Source organism: Zootoca vivipara, chromosome 6 (genome assembly GCF_965207765.1).
Source record: "Zootoca vivipara chromosome 6, rZooViv2.hap1.1, whole genome shotgun sequence".
Lineage (NCBI taxonomy): Eukaryota > Metazoa > Chordata > Lepidosauria > Squamata > Lacertidae > Zootoca > Zootoca vivipara.
Window position 1 is genome coordinate 66633524 of NC_142589.1, and position 26256 is coordinate 66659779.

At 47.6% G+C, this 26256-nt stretch overlaps 1 protein-coding gene across 1 annotated transcript in view; it reads right to left on the minus strand.

Annotated features, from left to right (window-relative positions):
• Positions 1 to 1192: 1192 nt before the first annotated feature.
• The window catches only part of FOXO6 (forkhead box O6), a 119757-nt gene continuing 94693 nt past the window's right edge, over positions 1193 to 26256 (minus strand). Inside the window, exon 2 of the mRNA XM_035117804.3 lies at positions 1193 to 10694. Within this exon, the coding sequence (XP_034973695.3) occupies positions 9234 to 10694 (1461 nt within the window). The 3' untranslated portion in view covers positions 1193 to 9233. The remainder of the gene's footprint in view (positions 10695 to 26256) is intronic.

Genomic DNA, 26256 nt, shown 5'->3' on the forward strand with positions numbered 1-26256 from the left:
TCTTTTCTGGCGCTGAATCAAGGCGGCGACCCCCCCTTCCCATCTTTCTTCCTCTCCCTCATTCTTATTCTTTCTTTCCCTCTCTACTTCCTTCCTTCTTTCTCCCTTTCCGTCTTCTCTCCCTCTTTCTTTTTCTTTCCTTCTTTATTCCCTTCCTTATTTCCTACTCTTCTTTCTCTCCCCTCTTTCCTTCCTCTCCCTCCTGCTCCCTCTTTTCTTTCTTTCTTCCTTACTTCCTTCCTTTCTTCCTTCCATCCTTCCCATCTTTCTTCCTCTCCCTCATTCTTACTCTTTCTTTCCCTCTCTACTTCCTTCCTTCTTTCTCCCTTTCCGTCTTCTCTCCCTCTTTCTTTTTCTTTCCTTCTTTATTCCCTTCCTTATTTCCTACTCTTCTTTCTCTCCCCTCTTTCCTTCCTTCCTCTCTCCCTCCCACTCCCTCTTTTCTTCCTTCCTTCCTTCCTTCCTCCCTCCCTCCCCTCCCTCTCCCTCTCCTCAGAAACATAGGATGCTGCTTTATACTTCTGGCCCTTAAACCCTGGAACCAGGAGAGCAGCTCCAGTGAGTCAACCTCAGCCAGTCCCTTTGGTGAAGGGTGGTGGCTCACTGGCAGAACAGCTGTCCTGCATGCAGAAGGACCCCAGCATCTCCAGGTACCAGTAGCTCTGCAAAGCTCCTGCATGAAACCCTAGCGAGCCTCCACCACCCAGTGCAGTTACCAAAAATCATTTTTCAATAAATTGTACAATAATTGTACATTTGAATATCTACTTGCCATTATTCTGACTATGTTTCTGCTTTCAGAGCTAGTTATTACTTACATTATTACAAAAAACAATAATTGAATGCAGTGACAATAATTTGATAATAAAGAGTGGACACATAGTCCTACAGATACAACCGGCCCTTTGAGGGTGACCAAACTGCTGATGCGGCCCCCGATGAATTTGAGTTTGACACCCCTGCTCTAGGTAAAGGTAAAGGGACCCCTGACAATCAGGTCCAGTTATGTCCGACTCTGGGGTTGCGGCGCTCATCTCGCTCTATAGGCCAAGGGAGCCAGCGTTTGTCCGCAGACAGCTTCCGGGTCATCCCCAATCTAGAGCCAACCGTAAGTCTCAGCTGTATTTTTCTATTTTTAGAAATGCCCGTTTTTATGGCTCCTATGACCCACATTAACACAGCACACGCCCCCTTTTTCTCATATTTAAAACAATTTTATTCATGAAAATATGCTGTACAATGCACTATACACAGTTCTTTACATTGCCACATACACAAAAACTAGAATAGCACAATCAAGAAGGTTACATTGCGTACAATATATGTGTGGTGAGAGATAAACAGCCTGTTGAAAACCCTAAGCCCCCCTTGAATCTGTACAGTTATAAATACGAGGAGGGGGGAAAGACACCGTTTTTCTTTTTTCTTTTTTCTTGAGATGTTTGGTTTGGCCCAACCTTTAGGCAGAACTTCCTGGCATAGTACCATCCCCCGCACCGGCCCTTTCTGTGGAGCTAGTATTTCGACGAGAACTGAATGCCGCAGACCTGGTGTGCAGCCTCGCCCTGCGCGACCTTCCGCCAGATCATGTGAATCAGCTGTCCTGTGCAGTTCTGGAAATGTGGGCACAATGGCAAAGCACAGGGCAGTGCCATAGCTGCCAAGTTTTCCCTTTTCTCGCGAGGAAGCCTATTCAGCATAAGGGAAAATCCCTGTAAAAAAGGGATAACTTGGCAGCTATGGGCAGTGCTGATACAGTACGACTGTGCTTGGTTCAGACTCTCCTGCCTGCTGAATGCACTGTCATGACTCAGCATTGCTGAAACTGGGGGGCCGCTTGAAGGAACCCCCTGCCTGCAGCCAATTGCTCCTTACAGTGTAATTGATTATTCTTTTAAAAAAAATACAAGCATCCCACAGACCCTGATATGGTGGGTTGAGCCAAGGGCAGCTTTGTACTGTTAAGAGTCACACAACCTGATCTCAGGATCCACAGAACACCGTGACTACACGACCGTATAGCAAGGTCCACTCTTGTTCATTCACACAAAGCAGCTCTGCATTCAGACTAAAAAAGAGAGGATTTTTTTGAGGATCCAGCTGGCCTTGCTTGGCTTGGAAGTTCTGCCCCTATTCCATGATACTGGGTTATCTGAGGGAGGAGGATTTTGCACATGCCCTGTAGCACCCTTTTCTTTTCTTTTTTCTTTTTTAAAAAATTACTTCATAAGTTCTTCAGTTGAACCTTGGCTAAGCACTGTATTACACAAGGAGTTGGGCAAAGAGTTTTCAGGAAGGGGGGAAAGGGAGTAAGAGTCATCACAGAACGCTCCGTACTCACATCAGCGCAGAAGCTTGTCTTCCCTGGGGAGATGGAATCACACCCATGCGGGCCAGTGGCATTCTGACCCTTTTGAATCAGCATCGGATTGGTGACACGAGTACAACAGTGGAAAGCATAATCATCTTTCAGTTTTGAGCACAATTTGTCCTTCCTCCCACCCAAAAAGAAGGCAAATTAAAAGAAAACAGAGGGGGGAGGAGCACCCCCCCAAATGTAGGATTGCTCTAATGAATTGCTTTCATTTTTGACGTTTTAGCTGAGGATTGCGTCCAGCCAAGCCCTGCTCAGAGTAGAGCTACCGAAGTCAACGGACCTAACTTAGTCATGTACATTAATGCCAGTGTGTTCACTCTTGGGAGGATCCAGAAATTCTAAGTCACTAGAGCGCCAAGTGTTAATGGAAAAGTGAGGGCACGCCTTGCTTCCCTGTTATGGCTGATGGGTGCCACAGTGCCTGAAGCTAGAAGGGGAGTGGCCCACCCATGCCACGTGCATGCTCAGCCATGGAGCACACAAGGCGTCTCCTCTGCTTGGCACTTGCTTCATGAAGCTATTCCAAGGCAGGCAGGCAGGCGAGACATGGGTGGTCTCAGGATTGTCAGCCGCATTCACGTGTTTCAGTGACTTATGGGAAGGGGACAAGGAAAGCCTGCAGAGGCCAGATCAACTGATGGACCATCGGGATGGTCAAAGCTGCTTCTGTTGGCTAGCTTGGCCGCTGACCTTCAAGTCAGGGCTATAGGCCGAGTATCCCCATAGAAGCCCGGGTGGGTGGGTGGCAGTAAATAAATAAATCTCAATTTCCAAGGCAACCAGTGAACTATCCTACACACTCCCATGATTTCAATTTTGCTTTCTCCAGAGGAGCTGCCACCTCAGTTGCTCTCCTTCGTCTCCCTGCTCATCACCCCCATCCCTCCAAGGCCACTGCCTTCCTAAGCGGCTGCGATCGGCTCCTCAGCCCGTCCCTGCTCAGCCCTCACTCGACTCCCCAGCCCCTCAGCGCTGCACTGCACTTCCACAAAAAAAGACGGTAAAACACGACGCTTAGCAAATATGACTCCATTGCACACACGATGACCTCACGGTTAACACACCACAAAGATCGCTGAGCAAAGAGGGGCGCTTCCTGCTGCTGGGGGGAGGAATCTCTCTGGTTAAGCCGGCTGTGTGGCCAGGTAGCATATGAGGAGGGCTAGCTTTTCCTCCTGCCCTCCACAAAATTGGGGCCACAGCTCGGGGTGCACTGGGAGGGGGGCCTTTTTCATCTCTCAATCTCCTTGCATTATCACTGGGGGGCATTATTCGATTTGCACTGTACAGGTGTACAGAGTGAGAGCAGGCATTTCCCACTTCTATCCTCCTTCCAGGTTCTCCTTCCTTTCTCTCCATCACTTCAAGATCAAGGGTGTGTGTGTGTGTGTGTGTGTGTGTGCATGCACAGAAGATTAAATGGAGGCAGTTGTGTTCCTAACCCTCAGGGAACAGACTCACACACACACACACACCCTTGCTCCACAAGCAACAAGTACTTGACAGTCTCCCGCTTCTGTGTACGCCAGACTGCTGGCACCGGACTCGCTGCTCCACTTATGATTAGTGTTCTCGTCCAATCCATTTGGGAAACTGAGGCTGAAATTATTACAATGATCTCAGGAGCTGGACCAAAATAATTATAGTAGTAAAGGGGGGGGCATCATTGCAATAATAGTTACAAACAAACAAACAAAAAGAATCCTACAGAGTCAAAATATATTAAATTCAGTACATGATCCAGCAATGTAAACATTTATAGCCTGTGAGCCCATCTGAATTTATTTAATTATTATTATTATTTTAGCCTGGAGCTGATAGCAACCCAGAGCAAAGAGAAATGCAGGCTACTCTAATACACATCCTGCCAGTCTCATGGGCAAAATTGGGAGGGAAACTCACCCTTTCTCAACGAGTGTCATTATGAGCTGTAGCAAGATATGTTGCCCAAATCCTGATAGGTTTTTGGTACCTGGTCCAGGTGCAAATCACGGAGGGTGGGGGGGTGGGGGAGAGGCAGAATAATGGTGGGGTAAAATAAATAGCTGTGTTGTGGTGGCAAGCTGAGGAAAGTGAAGGCACTTCCCCCCCCCATTGTCCAGAAACTGTGCTGTGACATGAACCGAAAGCAAGAGCCGAGGCTATCCTTAAGTTAAGGCCAACCTCACTTCTCTATTCATAATGTTTACCTTGGCAGAGAGCACCCTTCCGTTCCATACTAAACAGACACTTAAGTTATGCCCGTTCCTGCCTATGAATATGGAGGGCCACGGGGGGAATGTGGGGAAATCTGGGTGGGGATGCCATGCCCTGTGCAAAACAACTGAGGGAGGAGCACTATGGCAAGGGAGCACTATGAAATAAAAGATCTCTTTCCGCATGCTCTGTGAAATTACCGGTATGTCGTTTTCATTAGAGTGAATTCAGTCTCTGAATTTTTTTTCTTTAGAAACATGTTTCTTTCTGCATGGTAATATTATGGTCTATGTAGCATCCTGCTCCCTCCCCTCTAGTTCAAGCCATGGGCAACGGGCTGTACACTTGCAACTGGTGGTCCCAGATACAGATCTTTTTCCTCCATCAGTGTGCGCAAGCAGCCAGCTCAAAAGCAGAGCTGGGCTAAATGTGCACACCCCCACCGCCTGGAGCGGAATATTATTCCCACCATCTGTGGAAGTAGCAGGGAGGGAGATATTCCATTATTTTTGGAGGTGGACAAATTTCTTTTAAAGATCATCTCATCTTCGGCTTAAATACAAGGAGGCTGAGAGCTTTTTCTTCTTCTTTTGCACAACAGAAAAGAAGCAGTCGGGGTGGATGAATCTGTCAGTTTTGGTTTCTCCCATTTTCTAATTTATCCAGCCTTAAATTCTCCAGGTATTCATATCATTTCACTTTTAAAAAAAGTCCTCCTGAAAATACATCAACATTTTAGTGCAAAAGTCTCCTAATATACCCACGTTTGTATGCATTTTTGCCTAATATACACGTTTTTGCAAAGTGCGTTTTGAGTGTTACTTTAACATATGCACTTCAATGCACACACTAATCTTGTATGTGCATTTTTATTTTGCACACATTATTTGGCTGGAGAACCGCCTTTCAAAATTCAGACAAGTGCAGATTTTGAAAGATGGCTGTTTTTAAGTTTGTGTATTGTTTTGGAAAGTACGAATTGGGCGGATTCATCTTTAAATGCAGACTGAATCAAATTTCTCCCCTAAGAAACAGTGGCTTGGCAGCTCCGGCGATGCCCTGGAAAGGGATGTCCCTGGGGACTATCATACATGGCCCCGCAAAAGGGTGGGTAGCCAGGAGATCCCCCTGAGAATGAAGCCACCTCGTCACATAGTGTCACACTGAGGCGCATGTTCCATGGCCAGGGCCACTGAACTGCTGCCTGAAACAGTGGCAAGGCTTCCTTGTTGCTTAAAAACAAAACCCAGCCCTTCATACTCAGCCAGAACAGATAGATGCACTTTTAAAGACTCCACCTGAGCTATGTACCCAGAAGGCTATTTTCTGCATATGACACTCCCCTGCCCCTTCAGAGTGACCAAATCATAAAACTTCCCCCCTTTTTAATCACAGTGCGGATGGTTTTCATTTCTCAAGTTTTGTTTAGGTTCCACGGGACGAAGCCGTGATTCGCAATCTCAAACATAAAAGTAGATTTGTAATTATTGGTTGAATGGATGTGGTGGGCAAGACCCAGGCACAGCTGAAACAGTCTGGGGGGTCCCTCTGGTTTTGAAGGGAGGCATCTAAGCACACCTAAGGATCTGCTTAAGGGGACAGTGGCTGAAAAGACTACATGATGGACCCCAGCACTGTGTGTTTTAACCCAGGTGTGCCACAATCACATTGGAAGATGGGCAGAGAGCTGATTTGGTGAGCACAAGAGGAGGGGATCGTCTCTTAGCGGCTACACACAGCTTTTTGCCTGCAGAAGATCCCCTGGAATCTTCCGATTCAAAAGATCAAGGAGCAGGCAATGAGGAAGGGCTGCTTCCTGCGCTTTATGATCCCAGAGTGGCTGACAGCTCAATGGCAGAGCATATGCTTTGCAGTTCCTGGGTCCAATCCCCAGGATCCCTAGTTATAACACAGCAGGTCACTGGGAGACCACTCTCTGAGTGAGACCCTGGGAACTGCTGACAGTCAGAATAGACAGATGAGGCTTGATGGACAAAGCATCTATCTAGTAGGACAAAGCAGCTCCCCTGTACTCCTGCAAGGGGTGTCCTTGCGAGGAGCATGGGACCTTCCCTTTTCTGTCACTTTCCTCCCTCTCCTCAGGCCCTTTCCTGTTATTAGCCAGGCATAATTTGGATTTTGGAGCCCAGCTCTGGCTGATGCAAAGGAGATGTTTCTAGGGGGCTTAGCCCATGGGCCGGTGACTTACTGTAAGAACTTCATATTGAGTTCCATCACCTATATTTCAGGGGGAGGGAGGAGGGAAGCACTGCTCATTGTCTTCCTTGCCATGATTCAAAGAAGAGGAGCAAGTGGTTCAAAATAAGCACAGATGTGCTAGTTTTCTTAATTTGCCATGTTCAGACAAGCTGACATTGAATCTCTGTTCATGGAGTTTTGGCATCCCTGGACAGGCTCAGCCTCTTTTTAATAATCAAGCAAGGGGGTGTTGAGGAGCAGCTTTGGAAGTAACATCATAAAGACAAGGTGTCAGGGTTGTAGGAGAGGAAGTGAGGAAGAACGTGCTCCACACTTCCCTGCTCCCAAAACACACACATCTCATCAAGCGTTCCCATGAGAGAGAGAGAGACAGAAATCTCACTAGAGCTCTGTATCCGGGTCCATGTTTTTCGGGCAGAAGGTCCTAGGTCCTACCCCTGGCATCTTCAGATAGAAAGACCTCTCACTGAAACCCATGAGAGCCTCTGCCAGCCAGTGTAGCAGAACATGGAGCTCGATGGAACCAATGCTCTATATAAGACAACTTGATATGTTTCATATCACAGAGAACAGGAAGCCCTCAAATAATGTAACATCCAAAGGCATTCCGTGATCCAGAGGAGGGAAGCCCTGCCTAGCTACAACTAGAGGTGTTATCAGAGACTGATCACATTTCCAAACTCTGCAGGCTACTGACACCTATCCTTATTGTTACAGGGTGAACATTTCAGATGGCCCAACTGACAGGTCCTGACTTTGTGCAAAAAAAGGTATGCTGATATACACAGAACCTATGGCTATCCAGCAGAACTTTGTATGGCACTCCAGTACTTTTAAGGGCGCCGCAGTGGGGAGAAACCCTAGCTTCACCCAGCACCTGTTTCCCCTAATCATCACTAACATCCATCCACCACTAACGTGCTATGGGCTGTCTAAGCAGAAAACTAATTACTTTGAGGTGTCTTGGGCTCCTCCATTTTCAGCCTTTGGACTACCAAAATGAGGGCCTCGGTCCTACAGCTTTCATGGGAAGCTGCATCACCTCTCCTTGCCTAGATGATCTTGGGCTGGTCAAATTCCAGATTTTTGCCAATAGCCCTCCTTCTCCACCCCTGTGTCTGTGTGTCTCAGTTTGTTTCACCTTCCTCCCCACTTACTGAATCTTCACCTGCTATAGCTGCCCTCCTCGCTTTACAGGCTACAAGTTCCCACGCAAACCTAGCATGGGTTGCATTGGTGATGGTGAGCCTTTGCAGGCCAGAGGGTACATACCACCAGAATAAATAGTTGCCACTGTCCCCATCCCTGCTTCCCTGCTTCCCCTGGCCATTTCCCAGGCCAGCAGCAACAGCAATCGCCACGCCAAACCTGTGGCTGGCTCTTAACATAGCGGTAAGTGCCACTTGTGTGTGCAAAAAGTTGTGTGGTGCTTGCGCACTGAAGCAGGTCTGTGCTGGCACACATGCTTCTGCTGTATGCACACACATTTCATGCCCCCAACTGCCTGTTGGTGTAGTTTCTTGTTGCACGCACGGGTGTGTGTGTGTGTGTGTGTGTGTGTGAAAAAGCTGGCATTGCTCAGATCAGCTTCCCTTTGCACAGTGGGCTATGGAAACCACAATGTCAGCTCCTGGATCTACAGCGGTTGGGGGAGCCCCTCCCTTCTGCACCAGCCATGCCATGAGTGTGATTGCAGGTGGGAACAGCTGGGCAGGGATGGGAGCAGAGCAAACTGATGTTACAAGTGCCTTTAGTGCTGCAAGCTTCTCCCCTGCAGCTCTTGGTGCTGCTATCTATCAAGACCGCGCAGAGCCCCGTCCCCCACCATAATAAAAGTAAGGGGATCCTAAGCTACTGGCCTTTGCCAAAGGAGTGTCACAGATGGGCAAGGGCCAGGAAATGGAGCTAGGGTGTCCAGTTAGATTTGAGCTGTACTGAAAACAATTGGGAAATGGGTGAATGAAAAGCCAGAGCTGTCAATTCACTGAGGCTACCTGGGCCGCCGTGGAGACCCAGATGTCTCTTCTAGCCACAAATCACTAGTTCCCTCTTTCTGTGCAATAGTGCAGGTGCCCAGGGAGGGAGGGAGGGAAGGGGGGAGGGAAGGGGGTGGGCGGGCAGCAGCTCTGCAATGCCATGGCTAACTTGTGCCTATTGCACACATCAAAGACAGATCTGACTTACTGCACGATACACCTGGCACAAGCGAGTAGTCGCCGGTACCTTTCAAAACATTTTACCCTACATTGTGTATTTGTGTGTGTGTGTGTCTGTGTGTTTAGTGTTGTCGTCAAGTTTAAACAGATGGCTCTAGCCTGGCTGAACAAATGAAGGCAAAGAAAATAAGAAAGGCGGAGTAGGGCGGGGGAGAAAGTTTGTTTCCACACACACCCCACCCTCTCATCCTGCTGACTGGTGGGTCAGTTGCCTGAAGCAGGTCTCACCCAGGCACCCAGCTCTGATTGGTGGGCTGCGGGGCGCTGGGCAAAGTGGCCATGTTGAGGCCGTTTTGCGGCGGAAGAGCTGAGTCAAAGTTGAAGTCCATCTCGTCGCTGTCCATAAAGTCGTTGAGGATGATGGACTCCACGTCACACTCCAAGCTACCGTTGAACATGTCCAAGTCCAAGTCTGCTGGGAATCTGTCCTGGCCCAAAACAGGGGTGTGCATGGCTTCTGGGTAGGGTCCCTGCAAGGAGTCCAGCAGACTCATGTGTGCCCCTTGGTTGTTGATGTAGGAATGGATGTGCCCGTGATGGGGCATGGCCACCATGCTGCAAGAGTCATTGGGCAGGCTCATAAGGCTGATAGGAGAGGGTAAGGCACTGTTGCTGATTGGGTGGTGGTGGTGGTGGTGGTTGGCTGGTGACGGGTGGTACAACGCGTTGCTCTTCATGAGGGATGACGAGTGGGGAGGGTAAGGGACAAGACCTATCTCTCCACCACCACCCCCGCCGCCACACACAAGGGGGTTTTGTCTGTGGCCGCGGGGTGGCCCCATGCTGCTGGCTTGTGGCATGTGTGCCTCGCCCTCTTTGTGGGCATAGGAGATGGAGGAGAGCAGGTCCTGCAAGGAGGCATTGCGGTAGGAGTTCATGGGAGCAAAGGTGGCCTGCTTGTTTTCCTGGATGGTCTGCATGGGCAGGCGGCGCATAAGGCTCATGGCCGGCTGGCTGTAGATGGTCCCACAGTAGGTGCTCCCTCCTCCTCCTCCCCCACCTCCTCCTCCTCCTCCTCCTCCCCCAGCGCCCACAGTAGAGCACTTGGAGTTGAAGCTGAAGCTGGAGTTCCTCTGCCTGAGGCCCCCGGCAGGCAGTGGCTGGGCAGGGCTCATGCTGTAGTTGTCCTGCAAGTCTTCCAGGAGGCTCTCGCCGAGGCTCTCATTCAGGTTGATGGTGCCAGTGAGGTCGGTCAGCCGGGGCATCTCCACGGAGCAGCGGGCGTTCAAGGAGGGGGACATGGTGCTGGACGGGCTCGGGTACATCAGCGGGGAGGACGGAGTCCCATCGTCCTCTTCCAGCTCATCCGGCTCGTGGTTGGCCATAATGGGGGAGAGGCGCCCACTCAAGGTGCTGGCAGAGGAGTTGGCCCGCGTCCGGAAGTCAGCCCAGGCATCGTACTCCTCGCTCGCGTGGGAGTTGGGGCTCTCTGACCACTTGGCCTGCTGGCTGGCCGGGCTCTCCTCTCCGCGCTCCTGGGCTGCCTGCAGCTGCTTTTTCTTGCTGGCTTTGCCCTTGATCCGCAGGAACTTGCTGTTATTGTCCATGGAGACAGCTCGCCTGCGGGGCGTCTTGCCGGTTTTGCCCCCTTCGGGGTTCAGCATCCACCAGGAGCTCTTGCCTGTGCCCTCGTTCTGCACGCGGATGAAGCGGGTGTGCAGAGACAGGTTATGTCGGATCGAGTTCTGCAGACAGAGTGGGAGACAAAAGAAGAAGACCCCCATCATTACTAGCCAGAGAAGCAGCCCAAGCCCACTTTACCAACACACAAGGCCACCAGTGTCATCAGCCAGTGCCTCCACACTTTCAAAGTTATCAGAAGAACATCAGAAAAGCCTGCTGGATCAGGCCAGTGGCCCATCTAGTCCAGCATCTGGTGTTCACAGTGGCCAACCAGATGCCTACAGGATGCTCATAAGCAGCATCTTTGTAGTCTTAAGACCTTAAGCCAAGGGACTCTCTGGACCTCTCTGTCTGACCTGTGGAACTCTCCCCAGTAATTCCCCCCCCCTCTCTCCAGGCCATACTCTTCACTGGCCCCAGTTTGCACACCAACATTTTTGCCTGGCTGGAAAATGTTCGTGAACACCGTCTGGGTGTGTGCGTGAAAGTGTGTCATGAGTAAAGGTAAAAGAAAAAAAGGTTAAGGACCCCTGGACAGTTAAGTCCAGTCAAAGGTGACTTTGGGGTAGTGGCACTCATCTCGCTTTCAGGCCGAGGGAGCCGGTGTTTGTCCACAGACAGTTTTCTGGGTCATATGGCCAGGATGACTAAACCACTTCTGGCACAACGGGACACCGTGATGGAAACCAGAGCGCACGGAAACACTATTTACCTTCCTGCCACAGCGGTACCTATTTATCTACTTGCATTGGTGTGCTTTCAAACTGCTAGGCTGGCAGGAGCTGGGACAGAGCAACAGGAACTCACTCTGTCACGGGGATTCAAACCGCTGACCTTCTGATTGGCAAGCCCAAGAGGCTCAGTGGTTTAGACTACAGTGCCACCGGCGTCTTTGTAGCCTTCTGTGCACAGGTGAAAGATTGCATTCAATGCCCTGCCCACTTTTGCCTCTGGCACGTGGCCTTCGGAAAGTTGTCCAGAAGGAATGTGGCCCTCAGGTTGAAAATGGTTCCCTCCACCTGCCTTCAGGGTTAACAACTTGCTGCTCTCCATCTCTCCCCCCCCCCCCATTTTAAAAAAATCACCAACACACAAGTTTTGAGGCTCAGACTAGATGTTATGTCTCTTGTGTGATTAGCAACCACATTAGCAGATTTTAAAATTTAATACTAGTCATGTCTGTATGGGGTGATTATAATCAGGACCACAGCACATAGGGAGGAGAGGTTAAACCTTTCTTCCTCTGCCCCAATCGCAGTGAAGGGCTGTCGCTAGTGTGGCAACCAGCCTTAGGGTAGAGAAGGGAAGTTCCCACTGGTGACAATGGAAGCTTTCCCCCCTGCTGCCCCCGCAAAAAAAGAATGGCTAACTTCTCTGTGCACTGTAGTCCTAACAGAAATACAGCAGTCCCTGAATCTATTATTCGGTCGCATCCACAGCATACATTGAAAGCAAACTGTAAGCACGTGGCTTTCCCCAAAGACTTGGGAACTGTAGTTCCCCACACAAAGAGCTCAGTTCCCAGTACCCTGAATAAATTATAGTTCTCAGGCTTCTTTGGTAGAAATCATATGCTTTGTTAAATGTCCTTTAAATAAAATAAAAATAAATAAAAAAGCCCTGAAGTAGTTGCCAACCATACAATAAGCATAAACTTCTGATTTGGCAACATTCTTATCGTCACACCGACTTCAAGACTCAGACAGTGCAATTGTGAATTCAGGGGATTATATAGGGGAGTATCCTTTAAAATTCTTGATTTTTTAAAAAATGGGGGTCAGGTATTTCCGTGACCCCAGACCCAGGTGCATTAAGGTTGAGCATTAAAACATGGGGAAGTAACTACAGAAGACTTCAACAGACCCATTCCATGTTCCTGCAGTAGGTGAGTGGGGAAAATGTTCACTCTCCCACCCCAAGAGAAAAGTCCTAATTCTATACATCGTCTAAAGCTCTCTTTTCTACTGCAGATTTAGGATGGGCAAAATAATGTCTTCCCACAACACATATTTTATAGAATTCATTGCAGCAAGAGAGAGAGAGAGAGAGAGAGAGAGAGGGAGGGAGGGAGGGAGGGAGGGAGGGAGGGGGAGAGGGAGAGGGAGAGGGAGAGGGAGAGGGAGAGGGAGAGGGAGAGGGAGAGGGAGAGGGAGAGAGTGAGAGACACTACTGACGTAACCAGCCTGAAAACATACTGGGGGGGGGAGTTACATCTCTCAAGGGGAAACAAAATAAAAAAAAATTCCTTCCAGTAGCACCTTAGAGACCAACTAAGTTTGTCATTGGTATGAGCTTCCATGTGCATGCACACTTCAAGGGTTCTATGGTACCTTGATAGACTCCTCTTCCTTGGTACAACCAATGGAGGAGAGCTGTTGCCTCCCACAAAGCTCTGATTGGCTACTATAGAAAACAGAATTGATAGGCTAGATGGAGCTTTGTGTCTTCTTCTGCCCTTAGCCAATTATGACACCACAAATTCTATTCCTAATGCAACTGCTTCTAAATACCAAATTATGTGTCTGTAGTCCACCCCCACGACACCAGGGGTGTTCATATATTACATTCAACAAGTGTGCAGTCAGTGTGCCTGCATACACAATTAGTTGAGCTGCACAAACAAATTATTTATGTAAAAAGCATGGTCACTGGATTGTATGCAACTAAGTTCTACTCACAGTAGACCAGCTTAAACGAATGAACCTATGTTAGTCACGTTTATTAACTTCAATGGGTCTTCTTTGAGTAGGAGTAGCACTGGCTACAACCCAGTGAGCGCAACATTTGAGCTGTGCAAACCAGCAAGTGTGCACCCTTTCACTTGCACATGAGTAAGGACTGCTGTTCAGTGCAATGTGTGAACAAGCCTAAGGCAAGATTCATGCCATGCATTTAAAGCCTTGTGATAGCACTTTAAAAAGACAGAGCTTCCTCTCCCAAAGAATCCTGGGAGCTGTAGTTTGTTAAGGTTACCAAGAGACACCCTCCCCCGTTCCCTGCCCAGAGCTACATTATTCAAGGTTGGTTTAACAACCAATCTCTCTTCCCAGAGAATTGTGGGAACTGTAGTTCCGTGAAGAAACCAGGGGTCTACCAGCAACTCTCAACACCTTTAACAAACTACAGTTCCTAGAATTCTTGGGGGGTGGGGAAGCCACAACTGTTCGAAGTGGTACCATAGTGCTTTAAATGTATGGTATGGATATATGCTAGGTTAAAGTAGGTAAATCTATCCGGAAATGACCGGAGATGGAACACAATAAGTCAAGGGAGGAGTATATGATAACAGTGGACAGACAATCGGAAGTATTTCTATTTCTATGTTTTCTTTTATGTGTATCTGTACTTCTCATTAGTTGTATTTTTTTCTTTTTTTCTCTTTTACGTTTTTGGTATATTATGTTTAATAATAGATGCTTGAGTTATGTGGTGAATGTTTAGAGTTTTGAGTTAGTATATATATATGTGTGTGTGTGTATATATATATATATATATATATATATATATATATATATATATAATTATTATTGGAACAGAATATCTCTGTTAGTATGTTTGGAATTATAATTTCTGTATGCATGGAGAGGGTTTGCTTAGAATTTTGGTTTGTGTAAATTTTTGTACAATGATTTCTTACCTTTTTTTCTTTTACTTTATGGTTTTTTGGATTTTCCTTTTGTGTTTTTTCTGTTTTCTTATTGGTTCTCTTTTAAGATGTAATTTTAAAAAATAATGAAATAAAAGATTTTAAATTTCAAAAAAAAAAATGTATGGTATGGATCCTAGGCTTGCCACCTGTTCTGTAAAATACAGGATTGTCCCGTATTTCAATGTAAAATGCTACGTCCTATATTGATATAGTTTTGGCTTGTATTTCAGGTCTTCTCTCTCTCTCTCTCTCTCTCTCTCTCTCTCTCTCTCTCTCTCTCTCTCTCTCTCTCTCTCTGCCAAGTTAGGGATCCACTCCAAATGCATGTGTTTGAAAGGGTGTGTGAAAGGTCATGTATTTAAGCTTTGTGTAGCCAAGCACAGACAGATGTACAAATTCAGTTGGGGAGGGGGGGATCGCCCCCCCCCAACTGCCCTGCCCCACCCTGTCCTGAATTTTGCAAGGAACAAAAGTGGCAACCCTAGATGTGCGCTAAGTGTAAGGAACTTCCCGCTCCAGGTAGGAGTCAGGCATCATTATTTAATAGCCCCTAAAGACTGGAGATTGCTGTAAACAGCCCAGCTACCCTTTACCAGTTCTGCTTCTCCTGGAGAAACGACCACTTTTATGCTTCACTCAAACATGACATCTGTGCCTGCCCAGCCGCTTGGGCAAGTTGGCACCCCGAGAGATCCTTGAGTGCCCCATTCAGCGGCTCTGTGGCAGAAAGGCCTCTCCAGGTCCCCCATTCCCATGGCAGACAAAGACCCTCACAGCTGCTGGAGCTACAGCAATGCCAAGGGCTCCTTGCCATTGGATTCATTCCCCCCCCCTTTTCCCTTTTTTCGACGCCATCCAAAAAAGCAAGCTTAAACACGGCAAATGGAGTTGCGGTGGGAGAGGGGGGAGGCGGGAGGTGGCTCTCTCTGCTCTTTCAGCTCCCAGTGATGCCTTTGATTCTAATGCCTGGCGGGCAAAGAGAGCCAGCAGGGAATTTGATCCATGGCAAGCGTGGGACGCTGAGAAACTCTAGCCTGTGACCTGTGGATTATTCCTCTGCTTCCATCCAAAGGAATTTTCCCATGGAATTCTCAGTGGGGCTCTGCACAGCTGATTAGCCTGGCGGACAATAGCGAGAGGGAAAGCGCCGCTGCCGCAGACTGCTTGCGCGTTGTGGTCCAAAGAGGATGGGTGGCAATTGGATTCGGCCTCTCACGGCCAACCACTGGTGCAAGCAGCAAGGAGATGGGGAGAGACCTCAGTCGTTCTAATATAGGGTAATGCATAGGGCAGTGGATGGTGCCAGTATCAAATATTGGCACCTGCTGAGGCTGGTGACCAGTAGGAGGTCCACTGCCAATTCCTGGAACATCCTAGCCCCACGGCTGATGCTCCTTGCTCTCTGCCACCAGTTCACTCACCTTCTTCGAGCAACTGGACAATGAGATGAGAGGGGGGAGGACCAGGAGGTTTCCCCCCCTGAAAATCTTGACCATCGAGCTTATCCTCATGGATTTAGTCTAATTCCTGTCTTGCCCCTTGACCTCAAAGAGAAGCAAACACACACAAACACCTTGGTTCCACTAAAAATACAAGCAATCATTGAATTATTGTATATTTTGGGTTGTGTCCAACTTAGGCCACATTCATGCCATACATTTAAAGCACCATGAAGCCACTTTAAGCAGTCACGGCTTCTGACAAAGAATTCTGGGAAGTGTAGTTTGTTAAGGGTGCTGAGAGTTATTACCCCCCCCCCCCGAGCTACAGTTCTCAGAGTGGTTTACATCAATCCCTCTTCACAGGGAGCTCTGGGAATTGTAGCTCTGGGAGGGGAATAGAGGTCAAGAGTCCTAACATCTCACAGCAACCTCAATAAACTACAGCTCCCCAAATCTGTCCAGGCCATAGCTGCCAAGTTTTCCCTTTTCTCGCGAGGAAGCCTATTCAGCATAAGGGAATTTCCCTTTAAAAAAGGGAGAACTTGGCAGCTATGGTCCAGGCGGATCCTTATGGTGAAATAATCCATCTCTATCTCTCAGACTAATCAATCTCAAAGGGTCGATACGAAGATAAAATGAAAGAGTCCTTATTTCCTGCCCTGCCCTTCTTTTAGAAAAGGTGGGGCACAAATGTGAGTAGCTACACCCCCAACTTATCAGGTTTTTTTGGGATGAAGCACAACCTTGCCTCAGTTTCCTAAATCTGCAAAATGGGAATGCTTCATGTCAAATAAGAGATAGGAAACACTGTGTATGCCCTGTACTTTAAACATACATTCCAAATCTGGAGCCTTTATGAATTATGCAAAATAATTTACATGCTGTTTAGTTTGCATAATTTATTCAGTTTCTCCTAATTGCAGCGGCAGGCAAGGAACTATGAACAATTTTGGAGCCTCTGTCCCTGACTCCTGAAATAACTTCCTGTTCAACCTCACCCTGGATTCTGCGATTGCAGCAGTTGTTCCTCCTCACACACTTTCATCTTTGCCTCCTTAAGGACTAGAAGCATGCATGATTTCAAACAAAAACTGGGCTTCTCTGCATGCCAAATCATGTGCTCATGTAGTGCAGCTGTAGAATATGCAGAGGGAAATCATCCAGAGGCCAAAGTAGGCTGACACATGGAATTGGAGAAATGAGTGTAATTGGTGCCTGATTTAGCTCTCTGTGGAACTCCCAGGCTGATAGATTCCAGCCTCAGCAGAGGCTGTTTCTGTAAGGAGAGGTGAGATAACTGCTCCTTTAGTCTGGAGCTGAGGAGGTGATCTGCTGGGGCCAGGGCTGAATCTATCACACAAGCACCTGCATCAGACGTGGGGGTGGGTTTCCAATATTGCCTGGTGAGAGGACGGCTGAGGAGTCTGCAGAGAGTTGGTGCCATGCCTCTGTCCAGAGGCATACTAATGAGCAGGCAAGCAAGTTACAGGCCCCATATATCATATTATGTAATGGCTTACCTCTCTGCACTTCATTTATTTGGAGATTGCTCGCAGGCTGGCACCTTGCCAGCAGCCACCAAATCCAAGTCTACAGAAATCAATCTCGCGCTGACTGATTAAGCCGTGTTTAGAACTAATTGCTCCTTCGTGTGTGGGGAGAATAAATTATGGGCTTTCATCTCAGCATCTTTAAAATGCAGTGGCAGGTAGGGTCTGGCAGTTAACCCCTTCCCTCCTGCAGCTCAGAACCAGCAGGCTCACCAGGCAAGGCAACACCTGGAAAGAGGCAGAGGGAAGAAAAAAAGACAGAATCCCAGGTATGGAACCGAAGGGTTTCTTTCAGGCACTGATTCCCCCTGCACATCCTCGAATGTCCTCACCTGAGTGCTCTTGCCAGCAACAAAAGAAACATCATGTTCCTTTTGGGGCACCCAGGAAGAGCACTGCACCATACAGAGGAAGTGGTTTTTAATCAGGTCTGAGTATTGGTTCATTTTAGTGCAAAAATGACTGGCCTGGACTCTGCAGAATTTCAGGCCTGGAGAGGTGGGTTTTTTGTTTTGTTTTGCAACCCCTGCTACCTGATCCTGGCACTGAACCCAGGACCTTCTGCATGGCCTACCACTGGCCTACAGTCTTCTCCTGGTGCCATTTGCCACCTTGCTGCATGCATACAGCCTCTGGCTCCAGCCAACCAGGATTAGATCCCCAGGTTGCAATTCTCTTATTGCAGGGTCGGGGGGGGGGGAACCTGTAGTCCTGCCAAAGTCTTTGGACTCCAACTCCCATCAGCCCCTGCCAGCATGGCCAATGGTCACTCAGGGAGGATGGGAGTCCAATAGCAACATTCACATGCCATGTTTGCTTCACTTTGTAGAATGTGCTAACTTGGGTTCAAAAGCTGCTCTGAAACACCATACTTTAACCAGGACAGCTTTTGGAACAATGAAGTTTGCAGAAGCTCATTTCCAACCCCACTGCCACCACAAAGAAAGGGCTTGGTGGCTTTATTAGAGGTTGTGATGTGTTAGGTGTGCTCCCTGACACTGGAAAAGAAATCACCACCAAAGAATCTGGCCCGCCCCATTCCCCATTCACTGCCGCAGTGCCCTAACTCCCAGGTATGTTATTGGGGGGTGCTGCACTAGATAGAGGTGCTCCACGGTTCCAAACAGAAGCAGCCACTGAGCTGAAAATGAGAATCTCAAAATTGCAGAATTCAGTTTTCACTGTGAAAGTTCAGCTTTAAGGGGAAGCCTTTAAAGAAAACAACATCAGCAACAATCCTAGAACCTTAAACACTTTCCCACTAATTGAAGATGATAAAATAAGGTAATAGGTTGTGTGAAATACTCCTTTAACAATTTCCAGAGGGTTAACTATCTTAGTGTTAAGCTTTTTTCCAGCAAACACAAACACTTGCGGCACCTTAAAAACCAAGTGATTTATTGTGGCATAAGCATACAACCTTCTTTCTTTTCTTTTTTTTAACCCCTAAGTGCAACAGCATAAGAAACATGGGGATATCAAAGTGGCAGCGGGGAGAGAAAAATGGACCACAATGCAGAGAGGTAGCAAAACGTTGCCAGCAGATTGCTGCTCAGAGAATTTGTGCTTGCTTTCCCCTTCGACGACCACTCACCACTCCTCTCCAGCATGTTTTCAAGCTCAAAATGCTGCCCTGTCCCATCTTCTTAACTAAGGAACCTACTGTTAGCATGGTTGCCAGGTCAGGAACATCCCAGACCCTGAAATTTCAGGGCCCAAACATGAGACCTAGGGGGTCCCTGGAGATGGAGGTTAATTGTGAGAGAGGACGGACCCCTCCCCCAAGTGTCAATGTTATAAGTTGCAGCCAGCTCTTGCCAGGCTGAAGCTTGAAAGCTGCATGCACTGTTGTTGTTGTTGTTGTTGTTGTTGTTGTTGTTGTTGTTGTTGGGCACTTTTGCCCACCTGGAGCCTCAGACTCTCTGTCTGCCGCCTGTCAGGTAAACTTGGAAACTTAAGGTCAGACCTGGAGATTTGGCAACACTAGCAGTGAGAGATAGATTGAGAGAGAGGCTGGTGACTGTGTCAGCCCAGACAGATCACATTGAGTGCTTGTTCTCCACCAATGCTTGGAACGGGCACTCCCATAGCTGCACAAAAATGCCCCCCCTTTAAAAAACAAACACCTAAGAACATTGCTACAGCTACTCTTTCCCCCATTCAGAAGCGGCTGCCACGTCTCTGCGATTCATGCATGAGGGGACCTGCCAGAGGCAGTTAGTTGCACAAAGAATCGCCCTCTTCCCTCCCACTGCACCTCCACTGCCTCTTCGGAAAGGAATGTGAGACGCCGAGAATGCTACACGGAAGCACTATGGCAGTGACAGTGCACCCAGGCAGCAGACAGGGGAGCTGCACAGGGACTCAGAACTGCGGCTGGATCTGACAATGAGCCAGCCCTTCCGAGGGGTGCCTAGGGAAAGTTTAAGAGGAGGTGCGGGATGACTTGCCAGACAAGACGTGCTTGGTGCCCTCATCAACCCGGGCAGTTTTCGCCTTCACCTTCAACACTGAGGAAGTGCTCGGATTAAGCAGGGGAGGGAACTACGTGCCCCTCCCTTCACTGAATCTGCAATCCACACTGCAGAACACAGCCCACCTTTCTGTTTCTGATTAATCCTAAAGTGAACTGATTTTTTTTTTGCACACTTTAGTAGCAATCTGACCCCATTTCCTTTTGTGTTTCATCTGCTGCACCCATTCAATCTCGACAGTATTGTTTCATAAAAATATTGCAGAACTTAATTGCTCTGAGCCATCCTACATGATGTGATGAATGGAAAGGCAAGATGGAAAGTTTTATATTGGGGGGGGGGCGGGGGACCAGCTACTTCCCACCTTCCTGCTGACACCACCAAAAGACTTCTAGATCAAGTTTAGCTTCCACTAGGACCAGGGATGGGGAACCTGTAACCCGGGCATCCCCAAACTGCGGCCCTCCAGATGTTTTGGCCTACAACTCCGATGATCCCTAGCTAACAGGACCAGTGGTCAGGGAAGATGGGAATTGTAGCCCAAAACATCTGGAGGGCCGAAGTTTGGGGGTGCCTGCTGTAACCTTTGTGATGTTGATGAACTGCAATTCCCATCAGCCCCAGCCAGCATGGCCAATGGCCAGGGATGAGAGGAGTTGTAGTCCAGAAACACCAGGAGGTTCCCCATCCCTGCACTACATCAACCTGGTGCCTTCTAGATGTTCTCGTACTACAACTTGCATGAACCTCAGCCAGCGTGGTTGCTGGTCACGGGAGGAAGGGAATGCTGTCTGGAATATCTGGAGGGCACCAGGTTGGGAAACACTGTCTAGACCCCCACCCCACCCTCATCAGGGAGAACAAGCACCCAGGCAAGGACTGCTTCTGGGGAGCAACCATCGTCCCACCTGCCCCCCAAAATATTTGAGGCTTTGCAGGAGTTCCAGTCAAACCCTTGGAAAATCTGTGAGTGCCCATGATCACTATCCCTGTTTCCTCTTCCTTCACCTCCCCTAAGGCAAAACTATTTACCTTAGGGAGGCTAAGGGAAAAGCAGTGGAGAAAATCTCTCCCCCCCCCCACTGGGGACTCAGGCTTTAACTGCGAATCTCAAGAACCCCATTGGGAAAAGACGTCATTTGCCACAGAGGAGAGACCCCAGGGGGCCAGCAGGAATTGGTGTGCAGAGCACCTTTTCCCACCAGGGAGCCCAAGACTTGTAGTCTACTCTTATTGCCAGCAATAAAAGGTGAAGCCCTTGCTTGGAACCTGGGTGCATTAAAGGCTGCCTGCTCCTGCATCATATTGCCTGCATGGAAGCAAGGGCTTTTGACGGCTGCAAACCATGACGGCTGTGCTCTGCCTCCACTCTGAATACCAGTTGCTGAGGATCATGAATGTGATACAACACAGGCAGAACACGAAGGCACAGAAATAACCCAAGTCTTAATGTATTAACAGGAAATAAGGTGAACGCAAAGTACATGCGATACAGGGTGGATCAGCAACGACACGACAGACGGGTTGCCGGCGTTTAAGACCTGTTTCGCCCAATACTGGGCTTCTTCAGTGGTATCTTCTTCTTTAGTGAAAGTACAGTTTCTTATTTAGGCTGAGGCCACAGTGTTTTCTTGTTAATTTTTCAAATTCAACATCTTGTATTCTTTATATTCTTAGTTAGAGTAGAGTATGGTGGCCTAAGAATATAAAGAAGTCAACAGAGCAAATTAAATGCTTATGCCCATGTGGAATTTTAAAGTTTCATGTTTTAAGCAATAGTTTGCGAGGAAATTTTTCCACTTGACCATTTTATTGGTTTGCTGATTTATTTATTTTTTAAAAAAGATATATTCAGTGCTTTTATCTCGGGGGGATGCAGGGGGACGCATACCCCTAAACATTTTGTGAATCTAAGCTTGGCCTCATTGAGGGGCAGCATTTCAATATGAGTAGGAAAATGAGAGTACCCCTAAAAAATTTTTTTTAGAAAAAAGCACTGGGTATATTGTATATTTTGTTTTATTACATGCTGTTCAGGAAACATGTGTTACTGGCTGGCATTTTAATAATGTAAATAAATGAAAGGTTCGATTGTCATAATTGTTGTTTGCGTGTGTTTTTTAAATTGTGCTGTAAACTGCCTTGGGATAACATTTTATGAAGGGAGATACATACTATATATTTATTTATTTATGGGAGGACATACTGCCGCCTCCTCTGTTCCTAGTTGAGATGCTTTGGGTGGGGTGTGTCTCAGGAAAGAAGAAAGGAGGAGGCAGTGGGCCTCAACATCACAACCGGCATGTTTTATGTGTTGTGGGTGGGGTGGAGAGAGATGGGATTGTTCATTTCCTGAACTGGAGTGTGAGGCAGCAAAATTAGGTGCAGTTTGGATGCAGAAAAGGACATATCACAACAGGTCCCCTTTACCCAGGCAGATGAAAGCAGACGCATCAGATGAGACTTTTTGCAACAAGGAAAGTGGCAGGGAAATGCAGTACAGAGTAACACTTGCTTTGATGCCATGTCCTCTAATCTCCCTGCAAACAAATCGGGATGAATGCTCAAGGAACAGGTTGACTGGAAACTACCTTGATCTCTTCTTCTTTTGCCTAAAAATGCCCAGTTCCTTCAATTTTTCAAATGTCCTCACCCATCTTTGTTTCCTGCCTCTGAACACATTCTTGTTTGACTATGGGCTCATCCAGACTTTTGCTTGTTCCGCCGCTTTCCCCCAGGAAAACCTGCTCTTCGGCGCTGAATCAGAGCAAGCGTCATCCAGGTTTTCCACAGATTGAAGTTTGCTCCGATTCAGTGCTAAAGACCAAGTTTTCCCAGAGAAAGCAGGAGGTCACACAGGAAACCGCTTGGACCTATGCCTTGAAAGTGCAAGACAAGCGTATCCCTATATCCTTTTTAAAGAGCAATGCCCAGCTTAAAATTGCCTTCGTTTCCTTTGCAGCAGGAGCAAGCTGCTAACTTATGTTCAATTTGTGATTGACTAGCATCTAGAGATTTTTTATCCTGAACATATGCATATTTTTCTGCCAACTTTGCATTTGTCTCTGTTGAATTGCATTTTGCCCCAACCCCAGTTTTCCATTATATCGAGGCCACTTTGAATTGTATTCCTGTTGTGGCGCTAGCTACCCTCCCAACTGGATGTCAGCTGCAGATTTGCTAAGAAGTCCTTCTACCTTTTCATTTAAGTCATGAAAAAAATGCTGCAGAGTACTGGGCCCAGGACAGAAACTCACAGCAACCCCTCCAACACAGTTTCCCAACCATCTGAAGACATCATCATCTAGCTTATGTTAAACCAGTCTGTGAAGCAAAATATCATGGAGAACTTTGTCAGATGCTTTGCTGAAATCAAGATAAATTACATCCACAGCATTTTCACAACCCCTAAGCTAGTAACCCAATTTAGAAAAGGGGTGGGAAGAAGAGTGAGAGTGAGAAGGAAAGATAAGATTAGTCTGGCAGTATTCTCCACAAATCTGTGCTGGCTTCTACTAATCACTCCATTATTATCAATTAATATTTTATTGTTTTAGCTTGGTGGTTTTTATTGCCGGTTTTATTGATTGAATATTTTGCATTATTATGTTTCATACTAGCCATAAGCCACTCTGAATCATTTCATGCACGCACGTGTGAGCCAGAAATAAAATAAAATAAAAATAGCCACCCGTGTACCCCCTCATGTTAACAGTGTTCACCACAAGAACTTACAGGGAGGAATCATAGCTTAATGGGTAGGTCTCCCTGTTTCTGTACCATGAGCAATACATCACAAAAAAAGGGACAGGAGATTTGCATCAAATCTGCATGTGCTAAAGCAGTAGCCTTTGCCCTATCCTGATACAGGACCAAAGCACACATTTGGGGAAGACATTTCTTTCTTTCTTTCTAACTGCTAGTGTTGTTGGGATCCACTTTAGATCACTTTAGACCCACTAAAAGTAATGGACTCTGTTTAGGGTTAGAATTGGATCCAATCCAGAGAAACTATGGTTAATATCTTTAAAACAAGCCAGGATTTTTAAACATTGGTTTGAAGTTGGTATAGTGCCCAGGCTTGATCCAAAATGGGTAACTACAGTTTCATGCTTCAGATTAATCAAGAAACTATGGTTAATTAGAGACTTCCTATTTTAATTTCGACTTAGGCAACGTAAGGAATGACGGGAAGGGTCTTAATGTGCAAACAAATGGCCAGTGCATATATTGGGTTAATAAACCAAAATATTCTAAACTGAACCAGCTCATAATGTGGAACGGGTCCTTGATGCTTTGTGGACCATGTTTGTATTAGAAATATTCTGCATGTGCTTCACCATCTTCATGTGATGCTCTGTACTTTTCTGTCCCTGCCTACTTTCGCCAGTTACAGAAACTCTGGATTCTGTTTCATTTTATTGCCTTTAGTCATGTGAACACGATTTTTAGCTCCTGCCTTGGGGGCCTGTCTGAGCAGGTGAGGCAAGAGGCCGGTGCCGGGGGAGAGGGGCAAGTAAGGACAGGAGTGCAGACATGGAAAGGTAACGGCAAGGCCACCTGGAACCTTCCCTGCCCTGAAATCCCCTCACAGCCAGAGTCAGGAGGGAGCTGTCAATCAAAATGCCTCCCCTGGCCTGGCTCAAGCTCCTAAGCCCACACACTTTTGCCTTTTTTAGACAAGTCTTGCATATTAGACATTTCACCCTTTCAAAAGGTTTGGCACACACTAAAAACGCACCCTGCTTACTTTGGCACCAGCAGGCATGGAGAACAGCTGCCCAGGCTCCTGGGAGAGATGCAGGAAAGGAGAACTGAACACGCCTCCATTGCCTCCTGCCCCCAATTCCACAGACGATGCTTCTGTGGGTGAGGGAAGATTCCTGCCCTGCATTCATCAGCTCCAAATGGGATGAAGGCTGTAGTCTTGCTCTGCAAAGGAGCTTCATTAAAAACAAGGCGGCAGCAGTAATTAAGGCTCAGCTCAGCAGAGCCAAGGAGCCAGTGTCGGCTCCATGAAGGGCTGCGTAGGCACTGGTGGCTGGACCAGAAGAGCGAGTGCAGAGGTGGGAGTGACTAGGACAGCAGGCTTAATTAATGGAAGGGAAGAAGCTAATTTGCGCTTTGCACTGCATCCCTGGTACCAAGAGATCCGATGTTCCGGCCCTTAAAGGCAGCACTTGGAGATGCACTTACCCCCTGGGGACTTTGCATTCCCAGTGCCACGACACAATTATTTTTTATTTGTGTGGGTCTTGTTGGCGGGCTCCTGCTTGGGAGCCATATAGCGACTCTGGGGGAAAAGAGAGACAGACAGACAGACAGACAGACAGACAGACAGACAGACAGACACTCTCTTTCGGAATAAGTGCCCACACTTAGCTCCCACAGCACCCTCTAGCAGTTTGCCGCTTGCTGTTAGCTGCCACGCAGAAAAACACAGGGACCAATGACCAGCCTCACTCCCATGATCTTTGCAGGAGGCGAAGCAGCAGCCGTGCACGGAGCAATGAGAAGGAAATCTCCTGCGGTTTTCAAGTTCGGTGCGGACTATTTCCAATTCCCGAGAAACCGCTCAGAGCTTTTCAATCACGCACCAGGAGGCAATGTGACCTTCTCCTCTGAATAGTTCATTGCTCTGTGATGCTACTTAGCCATAGAAGAGGGCAGCTGTGTGAGAAAGAACATGGGGAAGGGTTGTAGCTCAGTGGTACAGCATTGGCTTTAAGAAAGTACCAGGATCAATCCCTGGATTCTCCGGGTAAGGCTGAGTATGTTCCCTGCTTGAAATGCTAGACAGCTGCTGCCAGTCAGTGCAGACAATGTTAGATGGACCAATAGTCTGAAGGCTCATCCAAACTGAATTCCACCCGCCCGTCCCCCGCACTTTCTCTATGAAAACCCACTCTTTCCAGCTGAATTGGAGCAAGAAGAAATCTGCATGAAATCCAAATTGCTATTTGTTCTGATTCAGCTTTAAAGAGTGGGTTTTCATGGGGAAATCGCCAGCAAGGGGGGGGGGGAGCACTCAGACACAGTGCTATAAAGTGTGAACCTGTGCCTAGAAAGCATGGGGGGAAAGTTAAGTGTGGATGAGCGTGTGGATGAGCCCTGTCTCGGTAGAAAGCAGCTTCCTCTGTTCCCATGGAGAGAGGAAAATGGAGCAGGAGGGAAACTGGATAAAGTCAAATTGGGACACACACTTAAATGGCAAGCTTGCAGCAGACATGGTCCAGCACCTCTGTGGTGGAGTGTAGATGATATTATAAAGTGTGTGTGTGTGTGTGTGTGTGTGTGTGTGTGTGTGTGTGTTTTAAAGCAGTAAAATAATTGAATTTTGACTTTTTAAAATGTTGGACCTTTTCAGGCTGGGCTTTTGACATTTGAAATTGAAGGGATGCGTTAAAAAACCGCTTTCATAAATTTAAGGGTCTTGCTAAATTAAGCGCTTTACTTTTTTGTTGCTGCTGCTGCTGCCGTTTTAAACCAGGCATCCCCAAACTGCGGCC